The sequence below is a fragment of the Scyliorhinus torazame genome, chromosome 16 (genome assembly GCF_047496885.1).
Source record: "Scyliorhinus torazame isolate Kashiwa2021f chromosome 16, sScyTor2.1, whole genome shotgun sequence".
In the NCBI taxonomy this organism is placed as follows: Eukaryota; Metazoa; Chordata; class Chondrichthyes; order Carcharhiniformes; family Scyliorhinidae; genus Scyliorhinus; species Scyliorhinus torazame.
The window spans coordinates 42,179,721-42,204,677 of record NC_092722.1 but is presented as its reverse complement, the minus strand read 5'-3'; the positions used below and the strand labels follow the sequence as shown (position 1 = coordinate 42,204,677).

General features: G+C 45.8%; 1 protein-coding gene across 3 annotated transcripts in view; it reads left to right on the top strand.

Moving 5' to 3' along the window:
* The window catches only part of vps13d (vacuolar protein sorting 13 homolog D), a 333,180-nt gene extending 329,892 nt beyond the window's left edge, over positions 1–3,288 (top strand). For all 3 annotated transcript variants that reach the window (XM_072478413.1, XM_072478411.1, XM_072478412.1), the window contains 2 exons: positions 135–375; positions 1,280–3,288. In XM_072478413.1, coding sequence (XP_072334514.1) covers positions 135–375; positions 1,280–1,411 — 373 coding nt within the window. In that variant the 3' untranslated portion in view covers positions 1,412–3,288. The remainder of the gene's footprint in view (positions 1–134; positions 376–1,279) is intronic.
* Positions 3,289–24,957: the final 21,669 nt, after the last annotated feature.

The window sequence follows — 24,957 nt, the reverse complement described above, 5'->3', positions numbered from 1 at the left end:
TGGGGAATTATTGACATCATTTCTTCCCGTCTTTCCATTCACGAAAGCTATCCAAATAATTGTGTTTATTGCTACATAAATGCCTTGTTCCTCGAAATTGACCTATCTCAATGCTGTTACTTTTCCTTTTCCAGTTTCATTGCTGTGGAACAGATAGACAGTTACTGTGTTCTCATCTCCTCGAAGGCTGTGTACTTTCTGAAGCATGGTGAATACATTGACAAGGATGCCATTTTCCTCGAGGTGAAATATGATGACCTGTACCACTGCCTCATCACAAAGGATCATGGGAGGGCATACCTACAGCTGACAAAAAAAGCCGAAAGTTCAAGCAGCGGTGTGGCCATACCTGGGCCATCCCATCATAAACCAATGGTGAGTATTGGGACTACTTGTCCCCTGTGTACCTGAGTCGTGAGACAAAACAGGTGACTGGTTTAAATCCGCAGTCTTCTGAGCCATCTAATCTAAGCTGGGACAGCAATTGAGGTGCTCCAATTGGCCCTAATCATCTGAACTAGGGACTCAGAAAATATCAGACTAGCTTTGTATTGATCATTATGCAGTGTCCTGTGCTAGACAGTGCAAGTATCAGATGGGAACGGGACTCACCATTATTTTCCCTGAGGTTGACAGTCTCTCTACAGGTTTTCATATGACACTTGACTAATTGGGCATTGTATCAAATTGTTTCCAGCACCTGTGGAACCATTATGCACCACAACACCTTAAGTAAAAGAAAGAAGAACATTGGAGAAGGTAGAGGGGGTGTTGCATTATAGGTACCAGGGTTGTCCAAGCTGCAACTTTCAAGCCATGGCAACCTGGCCCATCAAAATCTAAGCAAATGATTTCCTTTGCACATATATTTCTCAGTCACTGGCCCAGCCAGTTTGAATTTTGGGGGATGAAAGGTTTGGAAATGACCATTCATAGAGAAATGGTTTCATTGATGGCCAGGTTCCAAATCATGACATCTGCAGGTTTCAGCAACGCGAAATATATGCAAAATAATGGGAATGCATTTTTAAACTTTGTGTGGCTCGAGGCTCCATGTGATGTACCTATTTGACCCACAAAGAGAGAAGACTTGGACTCTCCTGGCATTGCTTCATCAGAGTACATTTTTTGGTTACTAAAATGATCATCAAACATAAGCTCCAACTTCTCTTCATTCAGTTGGCTCAGTCCCTGCACCTTTGAATAATGTCATCTTTAACATTTATAGATGCATAACACCTCGTGTTTCCTCTTGTCTGACTGGTGTTTGTGGCTCTAGGTCCATGTGAAGTCAGAGAAGCTCGCACTTAAGATCTCGCAAGAAATTAACTACGCCAAAAGCCTCTACTATGAGCAGCAGCTCAAGCTACAAGCCAACCAGAACCAAGAGAACCTGGAGCTGGACTCCTAGAAGCCTTTCAAGTACTGTAACAAGCAACACTAGTCCCAATGTATAATAGTGTATTGTATGAGCAAGAGTCTCATGGACTCATTTCCTTTGAACCCCATCTTAAAGCCTTCTTGAAACAATCAGGCGAGGGATTGATGACATTCTGGGTTTTGGGGACAGTTTATTACAGGAATCTGATGAGGAGCAGCGACTGTTCAAATTGTATTTTACATTTTGTATATTGTATTTCCAAGAGAAAAATTGTGACAGAGTTGAGAGTTCTTTATATTTTACTAATCTGTACATACCTGTAATATTACTTTAAATGTAAATATTTCGAAAAATCTCACCGGAGCTGTTGTGTACAGAAGCTGCACTTAGAACCAGCTGCAGCATAATGTAACCGATTTCTTTATTGCACTAGTACTATGCATAAACGTACTTGATTTTTCACGGCAATACAAGCCCCCTGGAGTGGTCAGGGAATCTGCATTTGCAAAAAGAGTCATCAAATCTCCTCCTCCTCAGATCCATGCTTCTCATAAAACTCAGTCAGAGTGACTGTGCAAGTTAGTCAGCAAGAAGGATTGTTTGCACATGCAGGGAAGACAGGTCGAGGGGGAGATGATATATTTGAGTGGATGTGGAAAATGTTGTGTTTCTACGGTGCAGTATTAAGAAGTTACTTTTGGAGTAACATGTAGGAAATTGAGTCAAGGTGAAGCAATTGCTGCCTTTTTGGTGAAAAGTGGCTAGGTCAGACAGTTATCTCTTATGGACGCAAATTTGAGCTTGAGGTAAAGCAATGTGAAGAAGGGTTCTATCTTTCTTCCCTATCTTCATTTTGAATAAAGCTAATGCCACTTGTTTGTACCCTCCTCCGCATCTTCCTCACTGTCTGCCTCATGTCAAAGGAGCACAATATAGATATATGGAGTGAATTGGTGTCTCTCTGATTGCAGACTGCAGTACAGTTGCCTGTTGAGAAATAGCTGTTGAATATGGTCAGATTCTGATGGGATCTGGAACAAGTCTATGACGGAGTACTATCTGTGTAACCACAACTGCACTGAAAACTTATTGTAAGTATACTTAAAGTGTACATGAGTTGCTGTGTGTACTCAACATCAAGTAGTACACTTAGGTAGTTAGAGCTGTCTAGAAAAGGAAAGTCTATATCTGTAAAACCCCAATTATAATGCAGTGGGGCCTTATCTCTGCACTGTAAACACAAATGTATTGGACAAATTTCTATCGCTATTTTCAGTTATTGCACAAGGAATCAGGAATTATGCATCATGGTATTCAGTCAGCAGATGTTTTGGCGAGGAGGACAGAGTATTAAGAGTGACCACCCTGTGGTTACGAATTGGGCAGTTGAGTTTAATGGCTGTCTGGCAATTTTGAAGAATGCACAAGAAGCGGACAGCCAAAGATTCTGCATACGTGCAAGCATCCCAAGTGAACAGAGCTGTATTTTCGGACTGAGCAAAAGATGGCTGCACTGAAGAGAGAGGTGCGCTAGCCTGTTCAAACGTAGACTGTGTTGCACGGCGGATCTCTAATCTGATGGAGTCACTGGTCAGGCTGCTTGGTGAGAGACCTTAATCAACCTGCTGCACAAGAGACTCCAAACAGTTCTGTGATGTGGTAGGCTCCAGCTGAACTGTGTGGGTAGTTGTTGTATTCCTGCTTTCCTTCTAAAGCACCACCTTTGAGATTATTTTACAAGTTTTCCCAGGTTTGGCAGGGGGAGGGCATGGGTTTAGGGAGAAACAGGTTTATATTTTCCTGTGAGGGACTTGTGACAAAAAAATGATTAAGCCCACCCTCCACCAGCATAGTTGATTTTTTGTGAATTTTTATCATAAAATAAAATTAATTATTACAAAAATAAATGTGTTTTCTTTTAATGCACTACACAATCCATGGCACTTTTTAGACTGACCTGGGAGTACTTGTCATCATCTGGGACTGAAATGACAGGGCAAATCACAGAAATCATATTAAAATATAATTTAAGGTACAATAAAATAAACACTACTTTCATCCCTGAAACTAGCCCAGTCAGATATCTTAACACCGTGAGCTGGACAGCTTGATGTGAACTTGGGAGGAGCCTCAATCTAGTTTCGAGTGACTGTCGATTCACCGCACAAAAAGGCCATGTTAGCAGTCAAATATCCATCTCACTCGAAGAATGCAAGTGATTGACTGGTGTAGGAAGTGGTTATGTTACATTCTGCAGGAAGAGGTGCATTTCAAATTGGTGCCAACGTGCATAGCTAGGCAGTAGTGAGAGGAGCTTTACCAAGTACAAATACTCCAATAGTGTGCCATCTCCTTGGCCCAGACTGTTTCTGTCCTGAACTTTGTCTAAGGTTCAGTGCAGGTGGATGTAGCAGTGGTTGGGGGTAATTTAGAGTCAAACGTGGGTTGTACCTGGATGCTGGCTGACTATGGGAAGACTAGCAGTCACCTGGGAACGGAGAATGCATCAACAGCATCCCCTCATCCCATCCCCACTGCTGCTGCCAACAAAACAAACCCCCTTCCAACGAAAGTATGCTCCTACTTTCTTCCAATGTCTCTTTCAAACTGTTGTAAAGAGAAAGATTCTGGTGCCATCTTTGTTCCATGTCTTAAACGAGGAACTGATTTTAGTTCTAACTGAGCCTCACGCACCAAGGAAATATCGCATGCAAGATCTAACAACATATTAGAACACTTAAGATAGAAAGAGAAGAGATAATTGATAAACTAACCCACATGTACGCAAAGGGGGATCAGTTTCAGAGGACTGTCAGCTAAACATGATTCTTGTCCATAAAAAGAAAGATGCAATAAGTCCGGGGCACAATACACCAATTAGCTTAATGTCAGTGGTCGGGAAGATAATGGAATCCTTAGTCAAAGGTGTAATAGAAAAACATCTAGCAACTGAAAATATAATGAGAAATGCCCACGGATTCCAAAAGGGATATTCATGCCTGAAACTGCCTTATTGAATATTTTGAAGAAGTAACAGAATGGATAGACAATACATGTAATGCAATGGAGTGAATGGATATGATACATTTAGATTTCAAAAATTTAAGGGGAGCTAGAAAAACAGGAAGAGTTGATGGAACTAAATGGGCAGACTGGGGAGGAGGCTGGTGTGAAGCACAAACACTGGCATGGATCTGTTGGATCAAGTGAACTGCTTCTATACATTCTTCATTTGATAAGATAATAGGTTCATAATTAAAGTCCAAACATGTGGAGTCAGGGGTCAAGCATCAAAAGGGGTAGCACAGTGGTTAGCACAGCGCCAGGGACCCGGGCTCGATCCCGGCACCGGGTCACTATCTGTGTGGAGTTTGCACATTCTCCCTGTGTTTGCATGGGTCTCGCCACCACAACCCAAAGATGTGCAGAGTAGGTGGATTGGCCACGCTAAATTGCCCCTTAATTGGAAAAAAAGAATTAGGTACTTTAAAATTATTTTTAAAATGATCAGTACTGGGGCCGCTATTCAACTTTGGCTCACGATGCGGGCTCGGAATTGGAAATACAATCTCAAAATTTGTGGAGAGTGTAGTCACAATAGAGGAGAGCTGTAACATAAAACACTTAAGAATTAGGTGGTGGAGTAATTGCTTAGACCTTCAAGCGATCACCAACAGGATCATAGCTGATCATACCTCAACTCCACTTTCCCGCACTATCCCCATATCCTTTATTTCCTGAAATACCCATAAATCCATCACCCTCTGTCTTGTGCTCAATGACTGTGTCTAAAATATGGCAGTGTCAAAACACAGGAAGACATCAATAAACTTGCAGAATGGATGCATAATTGATAAATAAACTTCAATATGGATAAATGTAGATGGGAAGAATAAAGAGGCCACATACTTGGGAAAGTAAGTGGCCAAATGGAGCAAAGGAACAGATGGATTTTGGGGTACAGACACCTAAATCACTAAAAGCTGTGACAGGTTAATAAGGGCAGAAAAAAATACGGGTTAATCTCTGGAGGGATAAAATGGAAAAGCAGAGCTATTACGTTGAATGTGTATAGAAGCTTGTTTAGACCACACTTTGGAATACCGTGATGTGTAGTTACACATCAAAACCTATATCCATCAGGAAGGATTGGACAGATTTGGGAGACTTCTTTGGGAAAAGAGGAGACAGTGTTGTGACCTGATCAGAGGTCTTTAAGATTATGAATTGGTTTGATAGGATAGACATAGGGCGATGTTTCCACTTACAGTCTAGGGGGCCATAAATATAAAATGGTCTCTTAATAAATCCAATTGGAAATTCAAGAGAAACCTCTTTATCCAGTGAGTGATTAGGATGTGTATCTCACTACCGCAAGGAGTATCAAAAACAAATAACATAGTGGCATTCAAGGGGGAGCTAGAAAAACAGGAAATGTTGATGGAAGTAAATGGGGAAGGGTGGGGAGGAGGCTGGTGTGAAGCACAAACACTTGCATAGATCTGTTGGACCGAGTGAACTGCTTCTATGTATTGTGCTTCAATTGGTAACGTACCACCCAGTTTGGAATGGAGATCAGGGGTGATCAGCGATCTCAGCTGCAGCAGTAATTGGGGCTCTCCCATTGGCTTCAGTAACATTGGGTCCGGAAGAGTTTCCAGAGAGCACACGTGTGGAAACAATGAGTGAGGACAGGTCAGGGTTGATTGTGATGCCTCTCGAATCCTACCAACTTTCACTACCTGAGCCCACAGGAAGAATGGGTGAGATGGTCCACACCTGCGTAAGCGCACTCCAACTGCGGACTCCACCTTCAGGAGAGAGTGCACAATAAGGTAATTGATTGTACACTTGTGTCTTCTGGCAGCCTAAATAACTGGAATGATCATAGAATCCCTACAGTGCAGAAGGAGTCCATTTGGCCCATCGAGTCTGCACCTACCCTCTGAAAGAGCACTCCACCCAAGCCCACTCTCCTGCTCTATCCCAATAAACCCTTAACTTAATCTGCGCATCTTTGGACACTAAGGGGCAATTCAGCATAGCCGATCCACCTAATCCACCTTTGGACTGTGGGAGGAAACCAGAACACCCGGAGGAAACCCACCCAGACATGGGGAGGACATGCAAACTCTACACAGCCAGCCACCCAAGTCTGGAATTGAACCCGGGCCCCTGGTGCAGTGAGGCAGCAGTGCTAACCACTATGCCACCGTGTTCCGTTACAGTTAACACCTGCATCTGTGTAGATAAATATTAACCCCCCCCTCCCCGCCCTTGTCCATAAGCTCTGCATTCTTGAAGCAATCTGCAAGTTCACTCCCTCTAGCATTGAGAAACCTAAGTCGAGGCCAAAGTTCGTGGTGCAGACACCACCAAGGGGAAAGATTTCTTCCATTATTTGTGATGAAGATGATTGATGAGGGAAGGGCGGTGGATGTTGTTTACATGGACTTCAGTAAAGCCTTTGACAAGGTGCCTCATGGCAGACTTACAAAATGTGAAGTCACACAGGATTTGAGGTGAGGTGGCAAGATGGATCCAGAACTGGCTCGGATACAGAAGGCAAAGGGTAGCAGTACAACGGTGTTTTTCTGAATGGAAGGTTGTGACCAGTGGAGGTCCACAGGGATCGGTGCTGGGGCCTCTGTTTGTAGTATACATAAATGATTTGGAGGAAAATGTTGCTGGTCTGATTAGTAAGGTCGCGGATGACACCAAGGTTTGTGGAGTGGCAGATAGTGTTGAGGATACAGCAGGACATAGATAGGTTGGAGACTTGGGCTGGAAAATGGAATTTAATCCAGACAACTGTGAGGTAATGCATTTTGGTAGGTCCATCAAAGAGGGGAAATATACCGTAAATGGCAAAACTCTCAGGAATACAGAAAATCGGAGAGATCTGGGCATGCAGGTCCACAGATCTTTGAAAGTGGCAACACAAGTGGACAAGTCAAGAAGGCATACGAATGGCAGCATGGTGGCGCAGGGGTGAGTCCTGCTGCCTCACGGCGCTGAGGTCCCAGGTTCGATCCCTGCTCTGGGTCACTGTCCGTGTGGAGTTTGCACATTCTCCCCAGTTTGCGTGGGTTTCACCCCCACAACCCAAAGATGTGCAGGCTAGGTGGATTGGCCACTCTAAATTGCCCCTTAATTGGAAAAAATGCATTGGGTACTCTAAATTTATATTTAAAAAAAGAAAGCATACAAAACGTTCACCTTCATTGGACGGGGCATCGAGTATAAAAACTGGCAAGGCATGCTACAGTTGTATAGAACCTTGGTATGGTCGCACTTGGCATATTGCGCATAATTCTGGTCGCCACACTACCAGAAGGATGTGGTGGCTTTGGAAAGGGTGCAGAGGAGGTTTATCAGGATGTTGCCTCGTCTGAAGGTTGTTAGCTACGCAGAGAGGCTGAATAGACTTGGATGTTTTCCATGGAATGATGGAGGTTGAGTGGTGACCTATGGGCAGAACGGCAGCACAGTGGTTAGCACTGTTGCTTCACAGCGCCAGGGTCCCATGTTCGATTCCCGGCTTGGGTCACTGTCTGTGCGGACTCTGCACGTTCTTCCTGTGCCTGCGTGGGTTTCCTCCACGTGCTCCGATTTCCTCCCACAAGTCCCAAAAGATGTGCTGTTAGGTAATTTGAACATCCTGAATTCTCCCTCATTGTACCCGAACAGGTGCCGGAGTGTGGCAACTAGGGGATTTTCACAGTAACTTCATTGCAGTGATAATGTAAGCCTATTTGTGACAATAATGAAGATTACTATAGGGCGGCATGTGGCGCAGTGGATAGCACTAGGACTGCGGCGCTGAGGACCCAGGTTCACACATTCACCCCATGTCTGCGTGGGTTTCACCCCCACAACCCAAAGATGTGCAGGTTAGGTGGATTGGCCACGCTAAATTGCCCCTTAATTGGAAAAAAATAATAATTGGGTACTCTAAATTTGTTTTTTTGAAAGATTATTATTAGAGGTCTACAAGATTATGAGGGGCATGGATAGGGTGGATGAGTAGGCAAGCCAGACTGAGGCGTAATGATTTAGTGATGCCAACGTGGATTCTAGAATTATATCCCCATATAGTGAATCATGGTAAATTATTTCCTCATCTGACAGAAATTAACTTTATTTCCGATGTTTTTTTAATAAAATGATCTCATTGCAAAAAAGCCGTGTTGAATTAAGTGTCCTTTTATTGGGTTAAGTTATAAATCGGTAACAGTCTATCACTGGGGAACCCAGAATATTTGTCCAGTTCGAAAATGTTCCTGTCGAGGTTCATCTTCTCTCTATTACTCATTTTGATTGGCATTTCATGAGGTCAGGCAGGCTGACCCCTCACCAGGGGGTAGGGGTGACAGTTCATGGCCCATTTACCCCTGAGCCCATGTTAGACTGAAATAACAGGATCAGGACAAGGTCAGGCTGCATTTGTTACACCAGCAGCCATGATGGATCACCCGCCTGCTTCAGTCTGACACTTAACAACTTATTCCTATCTAATAACAGAGAGACTCAGTGACCCCTCAGTTCCCTGAAATAGCATTTCTGCATCCAACTGCTCAACAAAGCATTTTTCATCTTAATGACAGACTACCTCTGAACAGAGTGCAGCTAATTCAGTTAGATTCTGAACATGTACCTCATATGCATGCCATAGCATGATTATTCAACACAAGTTATTGTTTTTGGGCTCCATGGCCTCACACTCTGTTGACTTCTCCCAGCCTTCCATGCCCCCACCCAACATACTCTTTGTTCCCCTGAGTCCAGCCTGTTGGACGGCACGGTAGCGCAGTGGTTAGCACTGTTGCTTCACAGCTCCAGGGTCCCAGGCTCGATTCCCGGTTTGGGTCACTATCTGGAAGGAGTCTGCACATTCTCCCCGTGTGTGCGTGGGTTTCCTCCGGGTGCTCCGGTTTCCTCGCACAAGTCCCAAAAGACGTGTTGGGTAATTTTGACATTCTGAATTCTCCCTCCGTGTACCCGAACAGGTGCTGGAGTGTGGAGACTAGGGGATTTTCACAGTAACTTCATTGCAGTGTTAATGTAAGCCGCCTTGTGACAATAATAAAGATTATTATTTTTATTATTTGCGCCTTTTTGCCCCGTCCCTCAGTCATCCAGATCTGATGGTTGGATTGTCAAATCCTCCCCCCCCCCCCCCCCCCCCCCCCCCCCCCCCCGCCCTCCAGCTGCTCTTACTTTTACACTTTTCTGACCAAGATTTTGGTTACCCCCCTCCCAGTCTCTCCTCCTTTGAACCAACTTCAGTTTCCTCAGGTATCGATGCAGTGCACTGGGATCTTCTTCCCCTGTTAAATGTGATGTTTAAATGTAAGCTGTCGTATGTTTTGTTACTCCAAGTTCTGCACTCTACCTTCGATGTAATAGAGCTCTACTGAGCTGAATGCCGCACTCAATAACGTAAGGGAACTGGTGTGATGTAAGTTGCCCATGTCAGCTACTCTACTCGCCAGAACCACTGTTAATGTTTAGAAAATATTTAATTTTTCTCAAGCTGGCAGAGTAGGTGGCCTTGTAACACGCTTCTGTTGCCATCAATGCGTGGTTCTGGGTGCAGAATGTACCTGTTTGTCACACACACTATTACTCCTTCCTGGCACATGAAAAATACCTGCCTTCTGTGCTACATCTTTCCAATAATACAGCCAAGATCAGTGATTCATTATGTGGTGAGTTATCGGCAAGTCAAGGCATATTATATCTCATTGTCTGTTACCTGGGATATTTGGTGAATGCTGGCAGGCAATACAGGTTAACAGCATCACGACTGGGAATAAAAATTGAGATTGAAACATTTAGTGAACTGCCTCTGGGCAGTGATCGTTCATGATGAAAGAACTTTCCAGAAGAGTCGGTTATTGCAGTATGTCTTTGGAAGCTCACTTGGTTTTTCCCCCACACAAAAGCTTTAGTGGAAGAGAAAAATCAAGACTGTTTGCAATTTTGGTGGCCAACTCCCAGATTGGGAGATTTACCTCACAAAAATAACCTGGGTGAGGCTTTCAAATGAGAATTGGATAACTATCTGAGGAGAAAACTTGCAGCGGAAAGGAGACATGGCTAAATTACTTTTGCAGAAAACCAGCATGGATGTGAAGGACGGAATGGCATTCCTATGAGGTGTAATCATGCTATTATTCTATGTATCTTAATTTCAATATCAAAAATATAGGGAATATGGGGAATGTGTAATTTACATGAAATGCGACCTGTTATAAAATAAGGGCAGTAGATCACACAATATTTCGCCTGAGATACCTCTCATTCTTTGGACAAAGACATGTTCCACTTGATAACCTCTTCCATTCTGGAAGGCTGGGTTAGTAGGTTAATATGATTAGATTTCAATGGGTCCTAATTCATTTTGGAAAGTCGAATTTGAATGCTGAATACATGATTAAAGGCAGGATTCTTGGAAGTGTGGGGGAACAGAGAGATCTTGGGGTCCACGGACGTAGATCCCTCAAAGTTGCCACCCAGGTTGATAGGGTTGTTAAGAAAGCGTATGGTGTGTTGGCTTCCATTAACAGGGGGATTGGGTTTAAGAGCCGCGAGGTTTTGCTGCAGCTTTATAAAACCCTAGTTAGACCACACTTGGAATATTGTGTCCAGTTCTGGTCGCCTCACTATAGGAAGGATGTGGATGCTTTGGAGAGGATGCAGAGGAGATTTACCAGGATGCTGCCTGGACTGGAGGGCATGTCTTATGAAGAAAGTTTGAGCGAGCTAGGGCTTTTCTCACTGGAACGAAGGCAGAGAGGTGACTTGATAGAGGTGTACAAGGTGATGAGAGGCATGGATAGAATGGATAGCCAGGGACTTTTTCCCAGGGCGGAAATGGCTGTCACGAGGGGACATAGTTTTAAGGTGATTGGAAGAAGGTATAGGGGAGATGTCAGAGGTAGGTTCTTTACACAGAGTGGTGGGTGCGTGGAATGCACTGCCAGCAGAGGTGGTGGAGTCAAGAGTCATTAGGGACATTTAAGTGACTCTTGGATAGGCACATGGACAGCAGTAAGTGGAAGGGGTGTAGGTTAGGTTGATCTTAGATATGGATAAATGGTCAGCACAACCTCGTGGGTCGAAGGGCCTGTACTGTACTGTGCTGTATTGTTCTATGTTCTATGTAATCTAACAAGTGGTCAAAGAATAAACAGGCGGGCTTGTGACATTACACTTGCATGATAGGGCAAAGACTCCTTTAAGATTTTGTGATTGCAACTAAAAGTCCCTTAAAGGCACAAGTTTCCCAGCGGGCTCAGTCCTATCCATGCATAAATCCAAGGTTAATGTCTACCACTCAGCAGCATGTACCTAACATGATTCCTTCAATGCAGCAAATATCCAAAGCGAGTTTTATGGAACATGGAGACCAAACACAGACTAACTGTGGAAGAGTAGCCCCCACTGATTCTTATTTTATTCATCTCTACTCATCAAGTAACATCCAACACCTCAGCTAGCTCAGTATAGACTGGGGAATGAACCCTGGGACTTTTTCAGCATGTATGGCTCAGCATCACATAGAGTGTGTGCCTCTTTGTTATGTTTTGTGAGGCTTTGCAGCTGAAGCCTGGGGTTGCCTGGCCCTTGAAACTCGTCAATGTTAGTTGTGAAGTTCTGTCCATTGTTCGGCTGTTAACTGTGTCAGCTTAGTAACCACATGGTCCACTGAGAAAGGCATAGGTTGGCTGATGTCCCAGGCTAGAAAGCAATGGTTAATGCAAAGCTGTATATTGCAACAAGTAAATCTTAGATTTGCTAACTGAAACTCTTGAGAAGTGTTTCGTGAGAAGGGTTTGCTATTTAGGAAACATTAATAATAATAATCTTTATTGTCACAAGTAGGCTTACATTAACACTGGAATGAGGTTACTGTGAAAGTCCCTTGGTCGCCACACTCCGGCGCCTGTTCTGGTACACAGAGGGAGAATTTAGAATGTCCAGTTCACCTAACAGCATGCCTTTCTGGACTTGTGGGAGGAAACCGGAGCACCCAGAGGAAACTCACGCAGGCACGGGAGAACGTGCAGACTCCACACACACAGTGACCCAAGCCAGGAATCGAACCTGGGACCATGGAGCCATGAAAAAATATGCAAACCACTGTGCTACAAGTTGAATAAATATAAAATGGGGGCAATTTTAAAACTCTGAATTAATGGTCATTCCAGATATATCTAATACTAGAAATTAATTTGTTCTACTTACATCCTGGGAAATCTAATCTATTTCCTAAATGTTGAATAGCAGCAGCTAAATAAAGTGGCTCTTCTGTTACTGAATGTGAAAAATTCTACAGGAAGGTAACCAAGATCAGAGTTCAGATTTGTCTTAATGCTTCTTCACTAAAATATTCTATTGCATTGTCAGATATTTAACCTGTTCTCAAAGTGTGCAAACAATTCATGGACAGTGCTCATTGTTGCAAGGAATGCACAATAGATATCTTGAATACAGACACTCACCTGGACACTGGATGAAGATTGAGGAGAAATAAAAATTGATATTTTTGTACATCATGAAAACGCCCACAAAAAAAATGTCAATGGGCTTATAGCAAACAGTATTAATCCATGGTTCAACATGGGGTCAACATGCCAGTTGAATCTCTTATTTCCATCGAACAGTTTCTATCAGGACTGCGGCCTTCACTGGAAGTGAATGCCCAATATTTGCTGTGTTTTGTTTAGTTTCAAGATGTTTGAACGTGAAGAACCACAGAAAATGTACAGCAGGCCACCAGCAAACAAGAACAGCAGACAGGTTAATGGTCTGTGTGGAACTCTTTGCTAATTATGTATTTTTAAAAACAACCTTAATTTCTGACAACCTCCCTTAAAGTTTATTATTTTCAAGATAAGCCTGATGTTACAATAATATTACATTCAGAATGATAGAAAATGGAAATGTGTGAGATTATCCGCTTCGGTAGCAAAAATAGGAAGGCAGATTATTATTTGAATGGATGTAAATTGAGAGAGGTGGATGCTCAGCGAGACCTTGATGTCCTTGTGCATCAGTCGCTGAAAGTAAGCATGCAGGTACAGCAGGCAGTAAAGAAGGCAAATGATATGTTGTCCTTCACAGCGACAGAATTTGCTTACAGGAATAGGGATGTTTTACTGCAGTTGTATAGGGCATTGGTGAAGCCACACTTGGAATATTGTGTGCAGTTCTGGCGACCTTACCTGAGGAAGGATGTTCTTGCTATGGGGGGGACTGCAGCGAAGGTTTACCTGGCTGATTCCTGGGATGGCGCAACTGTCATGTGAGGAGAGACTAAGTCAGTTAAGATTATATTAAATGGAGTTTAGAAGAGTGAGAGGGGATATCATAGAAACTAAAATTCTAACAGGATTAGACAGGGTAGATGCAGAAAGAATGTTCCTGATGGTGGGTGAGTCCAGAACTAGGGGTCATAGTTTGAGGAGAAGGGGTAAACTTTTCGGACTGAGGTAAGAAGAAATTCCTTCACCCAGAGAGTGGTGAATCTGTGGGATTCACTACCACAAAAAATAATTGAGGCCAAAATGTTGTGTAACTTCAAGAAGGAAAAATTAGACATAGTTCTTGGGGATAAAGAGATCAAGAGATATGGGGGGAGAAGGCAGGATCAGGGTATTGAACTTTTTTTAAAATTTAGAATACCCAATTCATTTTTTCCCAATGAAGGGGCAATTTAGCGTGTTCAATCCACCTACCCTGCACATCTTTGGGTTGTGGCGGTGAAACCCACGCAATCACGGGGAGAATGTGCAAACTCCACACGGACAGTGACCCAGAGCCAGGATCGAACCTGGGACCTCAGCGCCGTGAGGCAGCAGTGCTAACCACCGCGCCACTGTGCTGCCCCAGGGTATTGAACTTGGTGATCCGCCATGGTCATAACGAATGGCGGAGCACGTTTGAAGGGCCGAATGTCCTCCTGCTTGTATTTTCTCTATATATTTAACTATAAATAGCTTCAGAAATATGTTTTCTAAATTCCTCCTTTTCGTTCCTGAAGATAATTACTTTTCTGTACAGTCCCCAAGGCATCAGCTGTCCCTTGCTATGTTGCCCTAGCGTAGAATGGCCTTACGCCATGTCTTTATGTATAGGCGGGAGCAGCAAGAGCTGTTTGATTATGGAGGCCACTACATCAATGTCCTGTGTTGCCTTTGTCCTCACCTCCACACACGGACCTTCCAGCAGACCAGGCTGAGGTCCTGCTTCGGTGGTTCTGCAGCCAATTCTGGTTTGCTCCCCACTGAAATCAGTTAAGTCAGCACAGGCTGGGATTGAATCATAAAATGTTTAAGTATTGGTCTAATCTGGCGAACATTGGGCTCAGCTAGCCTCCTGTTCAAAATAAATGATGCCATACAACACTAGCAACTATCCATGATTGCATTTTCTATTGCGGGGACCCATTGGCATAGAGGTGGGGGTGGGGGTAATGGAAGGAACAGCTTTTGAGGCAGTAATCCACAGTAACCCTAGTTGCTAGATGGCCATGCCCCATTTATATGCGAGGCCCTAATTAATCAAAATTGGCTCTGCTGGGCCGAACATGTGGTTCGTATGCTGGCACCAGACTCCCGAAGCAACTGTTCCACTCGGGTGCTACTCCAGACTCCCAGGTGGACAGTGGAGAAGCTTTGGGAATGTCGTCAAAGAATTCCCCTGAAGAGATCGAGCATTCCTGCCGTATTGGGAAAGACCCTGTGGACCAACCAAAACGGAGAAGGTCTATTTGGAAAGGCACTGAACACATTGAGAAACTGCATCAGCAACGTGCGGGGGCGAAGTGGAGGATTCAGAGGGGACGCACAAATCTCTTAAGCAACCCATCCGCCCGGCCCTTCAAGCATCACCCGCTCCACATGTGGCAGCATCCGTGGATTGTGTACTGGGCTCATCGCTCATCTCGGAACCCATTGAACTGCCAAAGAAGGGAAAGGATTTATTTATCAGGTCAACAGAACTCACAACTTGTTATGTCATAGCTTTGTCTATCTCGTGGTGTAGCTAAAGGGAAGCTGACACAACGAAAGGATTTGGAAGCAAATCTCACAAGCAGATGAAGCATTTTCTTAGTCATCTTCAGGGATTAAGCCCCCTTTCCCCCCCTCACAATCGCCCTGGTACCCCCCCCCAAAAATGTTTAAAACTAAGCTCCCATTCAGACAGGCAGACTGGGGCTGAGAGTGGTTTGCTCACTCTCCACCTGTGCTTGACCGGGTTATGTACAGGTTCGCCCAGTGAAGAGTTCACGGTGAGGCCAGGTGGAGCCTTCTCCTAATTAATCCGCTATTTGGCTAACCTTGCTGTGACCCCGGCCACAAAGACTCTTCCCCTTTCACTGCCTCAGCAGGCTGCTGTCAGCCCCCAACCACCGTCCCCCACCCACCCCCTTGCCATCCCGGCCTCGTCCAAAATACGGGGAAGGGTTCACTACCAGGGCAATACAGAATTCCAGTTTGTCAGCTGACACTTAAGCTTGCCAATGGGACAATTTAAACAAAACACCGAAATTGGACACCTCAACACAAAATTAATCCCTGTCGATTCATCCCCCCACCCCCCCTCCAGTTGTGTAATTAAAGATTGGTCACAGTTTCTACTTTTCAAGAATCTTTGTTTTAGTCGAATTCATTCAATGACCGCACACCTGTTCTAGGGCTCTCAGTTATTTAAAAGTATGATCCTGGATTTAGAAACTGTAAACCAACTACATTGATTTGCATTTTTATAGCAGTTTTTGTACCCAAAGGTTTCGCCTCGGAGCAGTAACAGGATATCAAGGACAGGTGGCCAGCAGCTGAGTCAAGGTTTTACCAACCATTTTAAAAGTGGAGAGCAGGATAGAGGGAATTCCAGAGCTTAGGCCTTAGGCAACTGAAGGCACAACTCCAAATTGATGCAGTGACTAAAATCACGAGGCCAGATTTGGAAGAAATCAGGTAGGGTTGTGGGGCTGGATGAGATTGCAGAGACAGGGCGGGGTTGGAGGACATTGCAGAGATAGAGTGGGGCTGGAGGACATTGCAGAGATAGGGCAGGACTGAAGAACATTGCAGAGATAGGATGAGGCTGGAGGACATTGCAGAAATTGGGTGGGGCTGAAGGACATTGCAGAGATAGGGCGGGGCTGGAGGACATTGCAGAGATAGGGTGGGGCTGGAGGACATTGCAGAGATAGGGTGGGGCTGGAGGACATTGCAGAGATAGGGCGGGGCTGGAGGACATTGCAGAGATAGGGTGCGGCTGGAGGACATTGCAGAGATAGGGTGCGGCTGGAGGACATTGCAGAGATAGGATGAGGCTGGGGACAGTGCGGAAATTGGGTGGGGCTGAAGGACATTGCAGAGATAGGGTGGGGCTGGAGGACATTGCAGAGATAGGGTGCGGCTGGAGGACATTGCAGAGATAGGGTGGGGCTGGAGGTCATTGCAGTGATAGGGTGGGGCTGGAGGACATTGCAGAGATAGGGCGGGGCTTGTGGTCATTGCAGTGATAGGGTGGGGCTGGAGGGCATTGCAGAGATAGGGTAAGGCTGGAGGATGTTTCAGATATAGGGTGGGGCTGGAAGATGTTTCAGAGATAGGGTGGGGCTGGAAGATGTTGCAGATATACAGCAGGGCTGGAGGACATTGCAGAGATAAGGTAGGGCTGGAGGACATTGCAGAGATAGGGTGGGGCTGGAGGATAGCAGAGTTAGGATGGGTTGGAGAATGTTGCAGAGATAGGACGGGGCTGGAGGACATTGCAGAGATAGATGGTGTTGGAGTACGTTGCAGAGATACGGCGGGGCTGGAGGTCATTGCAGTGATAGAGTGGGGCTGGAGGACATTGCAGAGATAGGGCGGGGCTGGTGATCATTGCAGTGATAGGGTGGGGCTGGATGGCATTGCAGAGAAAGGGTGGGGCTGGAGGATGTTTCAGAGATAGGGTGGGGCTGGAAGATGTTGCAGATATATGGCAGGGCTGGGGGACATTGCAGAGATACGGCGAGGTTGGAGAATGTTGCAGAGATAGGGTGGGGCTGGAGGATGTTGCAGATATACGGCAGGGCTGGAGGACATTGCAGTGATTGGGCGGGGCTGCACGACATTGCAGAGAGAGAGCGAGGCAGGAGGACATTGCAGAGATACGGCGGGCTGGAGGACATTGCAGAGATTGGGCGGGGTGGCACGACATTGCAGAGATAGGGCAGGGCTGGAAGACAATGCAGAGATAAGGTGGGGCTCGAGGACATTGCCGAGATGGGGGGCTGGAGGACATTACACAAATTGGGCTGGGCTGGAGGACATTGCAGAGATAGGGCAGGGCTGGAGAACATTGCAGAGATAAGGAGGGGCTGAAGGACATTGCAGAGATATGGCGAGGCTGAAGGACATTGCAGAGATAGGGCAGGGCTGGAGAACATTGCAGAGATAGGGCAGGGCTGGAGAACATTGCAGAGATAGTGTGGGGCTGGAGGACATTGCAGAGATAGGGCGGGGCATGAGAACATTGCAGAGATACGGAGGGGCTGGAGGACATTACAGAGATAGAGTGCGGCTGGAGGATATTGCAGAGATAGGGTGGGCCGGGAGGACTGCAGAGATAGGGTGGGGCTGGAGGACATTGCAGTGATAGGGCGGAGCTGGAGGACATTGCATAGGGTGGGGCTGGAGGACTGCAGAGATAGGGCGGGGCTGGAGGACATTGGCAAGATAGGGTGGGGCTGGAGGACATTGCAGAGATAGGGTAGGGCTGGAGGACTGCAGAGATAGGGCGGGGCTGGAGGTCATTGCAGTGATAGGGTGGGGCTGGAGGACATTGCAGAGATACGGCAGGGCTGGTGGACATTGCAGTGATTGGGTGGGGCTGGAGGACATTGCAGAGATAGGGTGGGGCTGGAGATTGTTGCAGGGATACGGCGGGGTTGAAGGATGTTGCAGAGATACGGCAGGGCTGGTGGGCATTGCAGAGATAGGGTGGGGCTGGAGGATATAGCAGCGATAGGGTGGGGCTGGAGAATGTTGCAGAGATAGGGCGGGGCCACAGGACATTGCAGAGATAAGGTGGGGCTGGAGGACATTGCAGAGATAGGGTGGGGCTGGAGGATAGCAGAGTTAGGGTGGGTTGGAGAATGTTGCAGAGATAGGGCGGGGCTGGAGGGCATTGCAGAGATAGGATGGGGCTGGAGGATGTTTCAGAGATAGGGTGGGGCTGGAACATGTTGCAGATATACGGCAGGGCTGGAGGACATTGCGGAGATACGGCGAGGTTGGAGAATGTTGCAGAGATAGGGTGGGGCTGGAGGATGTTGCAGATATACGGCAGGGCTGGAGGTCATTGCAGAGATTGGGCGGGGCTGCACGACATTGCAGAGATAGGGCGAGGCTGGAGGACTTTGCAGAGATACGGCGGGCTGGAGGACATTGCAGAGATTGGGCGGGGCTGGAGGACATTTCAGAGATGGGGGGCTGGAGGGCATTACACCAATTGGGCGGGGCTGGAGGACATTGCAGAGATAAGGTGGGGCTGAAGGACATTGCAGAGAGGCGGGGCTGCAGGACATTGCAGAGATAAGGTGGGGCTGGAGGACATTGCAGAAATAGGGCAGGACTGAAGGACATTGCAGAGATTAGGCGGGGCTGGAGGATATTGCAGAAATAGGGAAACTCGAGAACGAACTCGCCAGCGGATCACTCTGCCAGCATTGCGAAACAATGGCAGGCAGAGATGGTCAAAACATTGCACGACCGTCGCCAGAAGTCACTCAGACGATATCGCATCCGGTACTGCCGGACACATCAGACTCCAGATCGCTCCCAGCGGACACACTTCACAAGGCGGCAGCAAAACCCCGGCCCGGCGCTCGCCTTCCATCACATTACAGGCTCCGAAAAGGAAAAAACGAACATCACACAAATAAACTCTGTGCCGCAGTCCACACTTTAAAAAAGAAATGTTGGGGAAGTAGCTCAGCCAAACAGACAGCACGCCAAGAGCTCCAATTCACCCTCATCGCCAGTCTGATAAAGGAAGGGGAGACCAACGGGTTTCTTAAAAGTCTTTTTATTCAGCAACAGCATTATCACACAAGGGCTGGTTACATTTCACCGGGTCCTCGCTCCTTTTTAGCTGGCTATACAGCTGCCGGCCTTTTATACCAGTACTGGGTTAATTCAGTCCAATGAGCATGTGGAAACGATCATCCCCAGCTGGATGAGTCCTGTGCAGGTTATTACAGGACCAAAACTGTACACAATACTTTTTTTTTAAATTTTATAGAATACCTAATTATTTTTTTCTAATTAAGGGGCACATCTTTGTGTTCTGGGAGTGAAACCCACGCAGACACGGGGAGAATGTGCATACTACACACGGACAGTGACCCAGAGCCGAGGTCTACCCTGGTCCTCAGCGCCACGAGGGACCAGTGCTAACCATTGCACCACCATGCCGCCCATCTGTACACAATACTTAAGATACTGTCTAAACAAAGCTCTATACAACTGCAGCAAGATTTCCTTACACCTGTACTCAAATCCCTTGTGATGGAGGGCAACATACTATTTGTCTTCCTAATTGCTTGCTGCACTTCCATGTTAGCTTTCAGTGATGTATGAACAAGGGCACACAGGTCTCTGTGGACACCAATGTTCCCCTATCTCACCATTAAGAAATTCGTCACATTTTTCCACATTATATTCCATCTGCCATGTTCTTGCCCACTCACTTGGCCTGTCGGACTTCCCTTGAAGCCTCTTTTCGTCCCTCTCACAACTCACATTCCCACCTAGTTTTGTGTCGGCAACAAACAATTGGTCCCGCATCCAAATCATTGCCATAGATTGAGAGTAGCTGGGGCCCAAGCACTGATCCTTGCTGTAACCTGTAGTCACAGCCTGCCAACCTGAGAACAATCCATTTATTGCTTCCCTTTGTATTCTGCCTATTGACCAGTCCGCAATTCGTGCCTGTATATTCTCTCTATCCCATGTGCTCTAATTTTGCTGATGAACTTCTTGTGTGGGACCTTCTGAAAATCCCAATACACCACATTCACTTGTTCCCCCTTATCTAATCTGCTGGTTGCATCCTCAAAAACTCTTAACAGGTTTGTCAAACATGATTTCCCATTGATAAATCCATGTTGGCTCTGCCCAATCCTGCCATTATTTTGTAAGTGTCCAGTTATCAGTTTATGATAGATTCTAGCACTTGTCCTATTACTGAGGCCAGGCTAACAGGTCTGTAGAAACCTGTTTTCTCTCTCCCTACTTTCTTAAATAATGGGGTGACATTTGTCACCTTCCAAACTGCAGGAACTGTTGCAGAATTGACAGAATTTTGAAAGATGACCATCCATTACCCCTACAGCCACCTCTTTCAACACTTTGATGTATATTACCAGGTCCAGGGATATATATCTTTCAGTCCCATTAGTTTCTCCAGTACTATATTTAAAATAATAATTTGGACCTCCATTATGTTAGCCTCTTGGTTCTCTAATATTTCAATGAGGGCTCTTTGTATCTTCCTCCGCAAAGACAGACTAGAAAGCATTTTAGTTTCTCTGCCTTTAGAGTAACAGTGCAGTGGGTGTGCCTACACCTCGAGGACTGCAACAATTCAAGAAGGCAGCTAACCATCACCTTCTTAAGGGCAACTAGGGATGGGCAATAAATGCTGGCGTAACCAGCGACGCCCACATCCTGTAAATGATGTTTTTAAAAACCCATCTTGGTTAAGCTGGCACCCTCTGTACAAGGCAGAGGGGCTACTCTGTTGCTGTCAGATTGCTCAACAAGGATGCAATATTGGCTCTAATTGGGGCTCTAATTATGTAAATGGACTGCTGGCCCCATGGTGTTTACAACCAATCCGTGGTCCAGCAGGTCAGCCCCCCCCCCGCCCGACCCTCCTGGGGAAGTTACCCAATGCCGGGAATGTATCAGGAAGTCACCCTGCATCCTGACAGAACTGTCCATGTTTTTCCCAGTTCCCAGCACCTTCATGCCCATCACTACGGAGCCATGAAAACTCTGCCTTAACACTTCAGGTTGATGACCTTTCGTCAGAACCATGGTGACTATTTCCAGCCTTTTCTGTGGTTATTACCTGAATATAATCTCTTTAACTGGAGCTTAGAGGGAGAGGATATTTTACTGGTCAAACCGAAAATGGTGGAACTATGTCCGGCAGCATCGGTTGGTTTTCAGTCAATGAAGGTTCATTTCCAGTATCCGCACTCTTTTATTTTTGTGGATCCCAGGTTTTTGTTTGGTGAAATGTTTAATTTTGGCTTGTTGATGCTTGTCCATATTTTCAATTTCTAATTGTTTCACTCCCGAATTTTCTGCTGATGCAATCTTTTTTAAGAAGGATCTCATTGTTGGGGAAGAGTCTGAAATTTGTGGCTGTCTCCTTATCCCGCGTGTGTGTCCAAACCACAAGTGGATTTTCTGCTTGCTCAATCCGCTTACCTAAACGCTGAGAGCTTAGCCCAGGTTAACAAAGAGGTTGCCTTACTGTGTTTAACAGTGTAGCTGGAGTTTTAACTGCCCAAAGCCACTTAGCTTCCGACCACACAGCTTCAAGCTGCCTACGCAGAATCACTGCTCCTATTCGGTGAGTGTTTTGCAGTATGTGCCTGATTACTTGCCAGGGCCTGGAAGAGCAGATCTGTTACTGGGGCATGGCATTCTGGCGTCAAGCCGGAAGAGTACCATGCTCGAGTAACAAGATATGCCTCTCCAGGTCCCATCAGTCGAATCAGGGTTGACTGATTCAATCAACAACAGAGGCTTAAGAGGCCTGTGTGGCTCAGCTATCAGGTTTATCAAGTCTTCCACACAGTGCATTGTGTCACTTCCAATTCCCTTCACAAGGCTTCTAGCCAGTCTGACCCCAGTGAGATCCCAGTTTGCAGGGACAGTATAGGGGTTGGTTTAGCACAGGGCTAAAGAGCTGGCTTTTAAAGGTAGACCAAGGCAGGCCAGCAGCACGGTTCAATTCCTGTACCAGCCTCCCCAAACAGGCGCCGGAATGTGGCGACTAGAGGCTTTTCACAGTAACTTCATTTGAAGCCTACTTGTGACAATAAGCGATTTTCATTTCAGTAATAATTCTTGTTAAAATCACCGTTCGCTCTTTTATTTCTTAGGTACTCAGCGCAGTGAATAAAAATCAAATTCTCACAGTCAAAGTCAAGGGTAGAGAGTTGGGGTTAAGGCACAGGAACTGTGCAGATTTACAACTCGGAAAGAAGCTGTTTGGTCTGTTAAAAATCCAGAATTGATTGCATATTCTTCTGCTTCAAATATTTATCCACTATTCTCTTCGAAGTTGCAGTAGTCTCTGCCCCAACCAGCCTGTGACAAGCCATTTCATGCTGTCCTCATTGCTCCTGCAACTGGAAGAAATATTAGTTTCCCCAGCAAACCATCAAAATCGTTTGAAATTAAAAGCATCTGCTTAGTCTCCCATTGAATTCATCGCAATGTATAGGTCTCCTGCCATAGATAAAGGTTCCCATTCCTAGCTTCACTCAAAGCAGTTTTGCCACGACTGTAGAGCCAAGTAGAAATCTGTTCCAATGTTGATCCCCCATTCCTTCTTCCATTTTCATTCTTCAACAGCAATCTTGCAAGAATGAGTGTCTCCTTTTGTTGTGAGAGCGATTTAAGACAGATTCATTCCAAGGGCCACTCCCCCACCCCGCCATCCAGAACTGGTAGTGATTGACGTGCTCCCCAGGGAAAGCTAGAAGATGTATAGTCCAACCCTGCAAATGTCTAATGCTGACCACAGGGTGGTTGATATAGAAAGCATTCCATCCTCCAGCACTAACAACCCTCGTTACTGTAAAGAAAAGGCAAAATACCGCAGATGCTGTAATTCTTCAAATAAAAACAAGGTGCTCAGCAGGTCTGTGTCGAGAGAGACAGAGTTAACGTCCTGATTTCTTTGAAGAAAAGTCCTGTCGGACTTGAAACGTTAACCCGGCATCTCTCTCCCCAGACGCTGCCAATCCTGCTAAGTATTACCAGCATTTAGGGCAGCACGGTGGCGCAGTGGGTTAGCCCTGCTGCCTCACGGCACCAAGGTCCCAGGTTTGATCCCGGCCCCGGGTCACTGTCCGTGTGGAGTTTGCACGTTCTCCCCGTGTTTGCGTGGGTTTCACCCCCACAACCCAAAGATGTGCAGGCTAGGTGGATTGGCCACGCTAAATTGCCCCTTAATTGGAAAAAATGAATGAGGTAATCTAAATTTAAAAAAAGGAATATTATATCTGGGCTATTGTATCAGAGCTGATGCTGATTGCGGACTTTCGACTTTAGAGAAAAAGTACTTTCTGTCTCGTCATCCTCTTCTTTTGATAAATATAATTTGCATAGAATAGTTACAGCACAGGAGGCCATTCAGCCCATCATGTTTGCGATATTGCCATTTAGCATTAGGGTTTTGTAACTGTTTGTATGTCGACTTCAGGCTTTAGTTATTCACCTTGCGCAAGTTTTCAATGGGCTTGTGTTTAATCAGTAAGCCTTGGACTTTGCAACTGATAAGCAATTTTGTTTGGAGATCGCCTGTAATTAAAATCAGGTCATCAGTGTTTTGAGGTAAATGTGGAGTTCCACTATTGTGTTTGGCTGAGGTCAAGATTCCATCTCAGACCCACGAGATAACGGACAAATAAACAAGCTGCAATCACTGCTCCATGATTCTTGCTGGACATGTGTCCATGATACATGTGGCCCTCTGATTTCTCAACCAAGTGACACCCTTCACATGACCCTTAGCACTAAGTATTTGTCACTTTATTTGGCAAGAGGGAAGAGTCACACTGGAGTCCAGTCATATTCCTCAATTTCCACCGGGAGGAACCGCAGAGCAGGGAATGGCCAAAACCACTCCCTGGGGCAGGGTCGTTGTGACCAAGTACAACAGCAATGTGGCTGACTCTTAACTACCCTCTGAAAATGGCCCAGCAAGCCATGCAGTTATCGAGGGCATTTATGAATGGGTGACAAATGCTGGCCTGGCCAACAATACTCACATCCAAGAACGAAGAAAAACACCTATTGCTACACCAAATATCGCAGTGCAGGTGGCCAACCAAACACGAGAATCTTTTGTCTCTCTGTCCAACTAAATCAGACATTACAGAGAAAGATGGTTCATATCCAGCAGGTTCAGTGAGCAGTCGAACGCATGCCTGGTGGCACATTCTTGGACCTCGTCCAGGCCCAGTGGAAACACAAAATTATTTTTTTTTTTTTTAAATCACTTGGGGCAGTGGCATGGTGGTATTGTCACTGGACTAGTAATCCAGAGACCCAGCATAATGCTCTGGGGCCTACGATTCAAATCCCACCACTGCGGATGGGGAAATTAGAATTCAGTAAAAATCTGGAATTAAAAGTCTAATGATGACCATCGACCATTGTCGATTGTTGTAAAAAAAAAAACCTGGTTCTCTAATGTCCTTTAGGGAAGGAAATCCACCATCCTTACCCAGTCTGGCCTACTCCAGACCCACAGCAAAG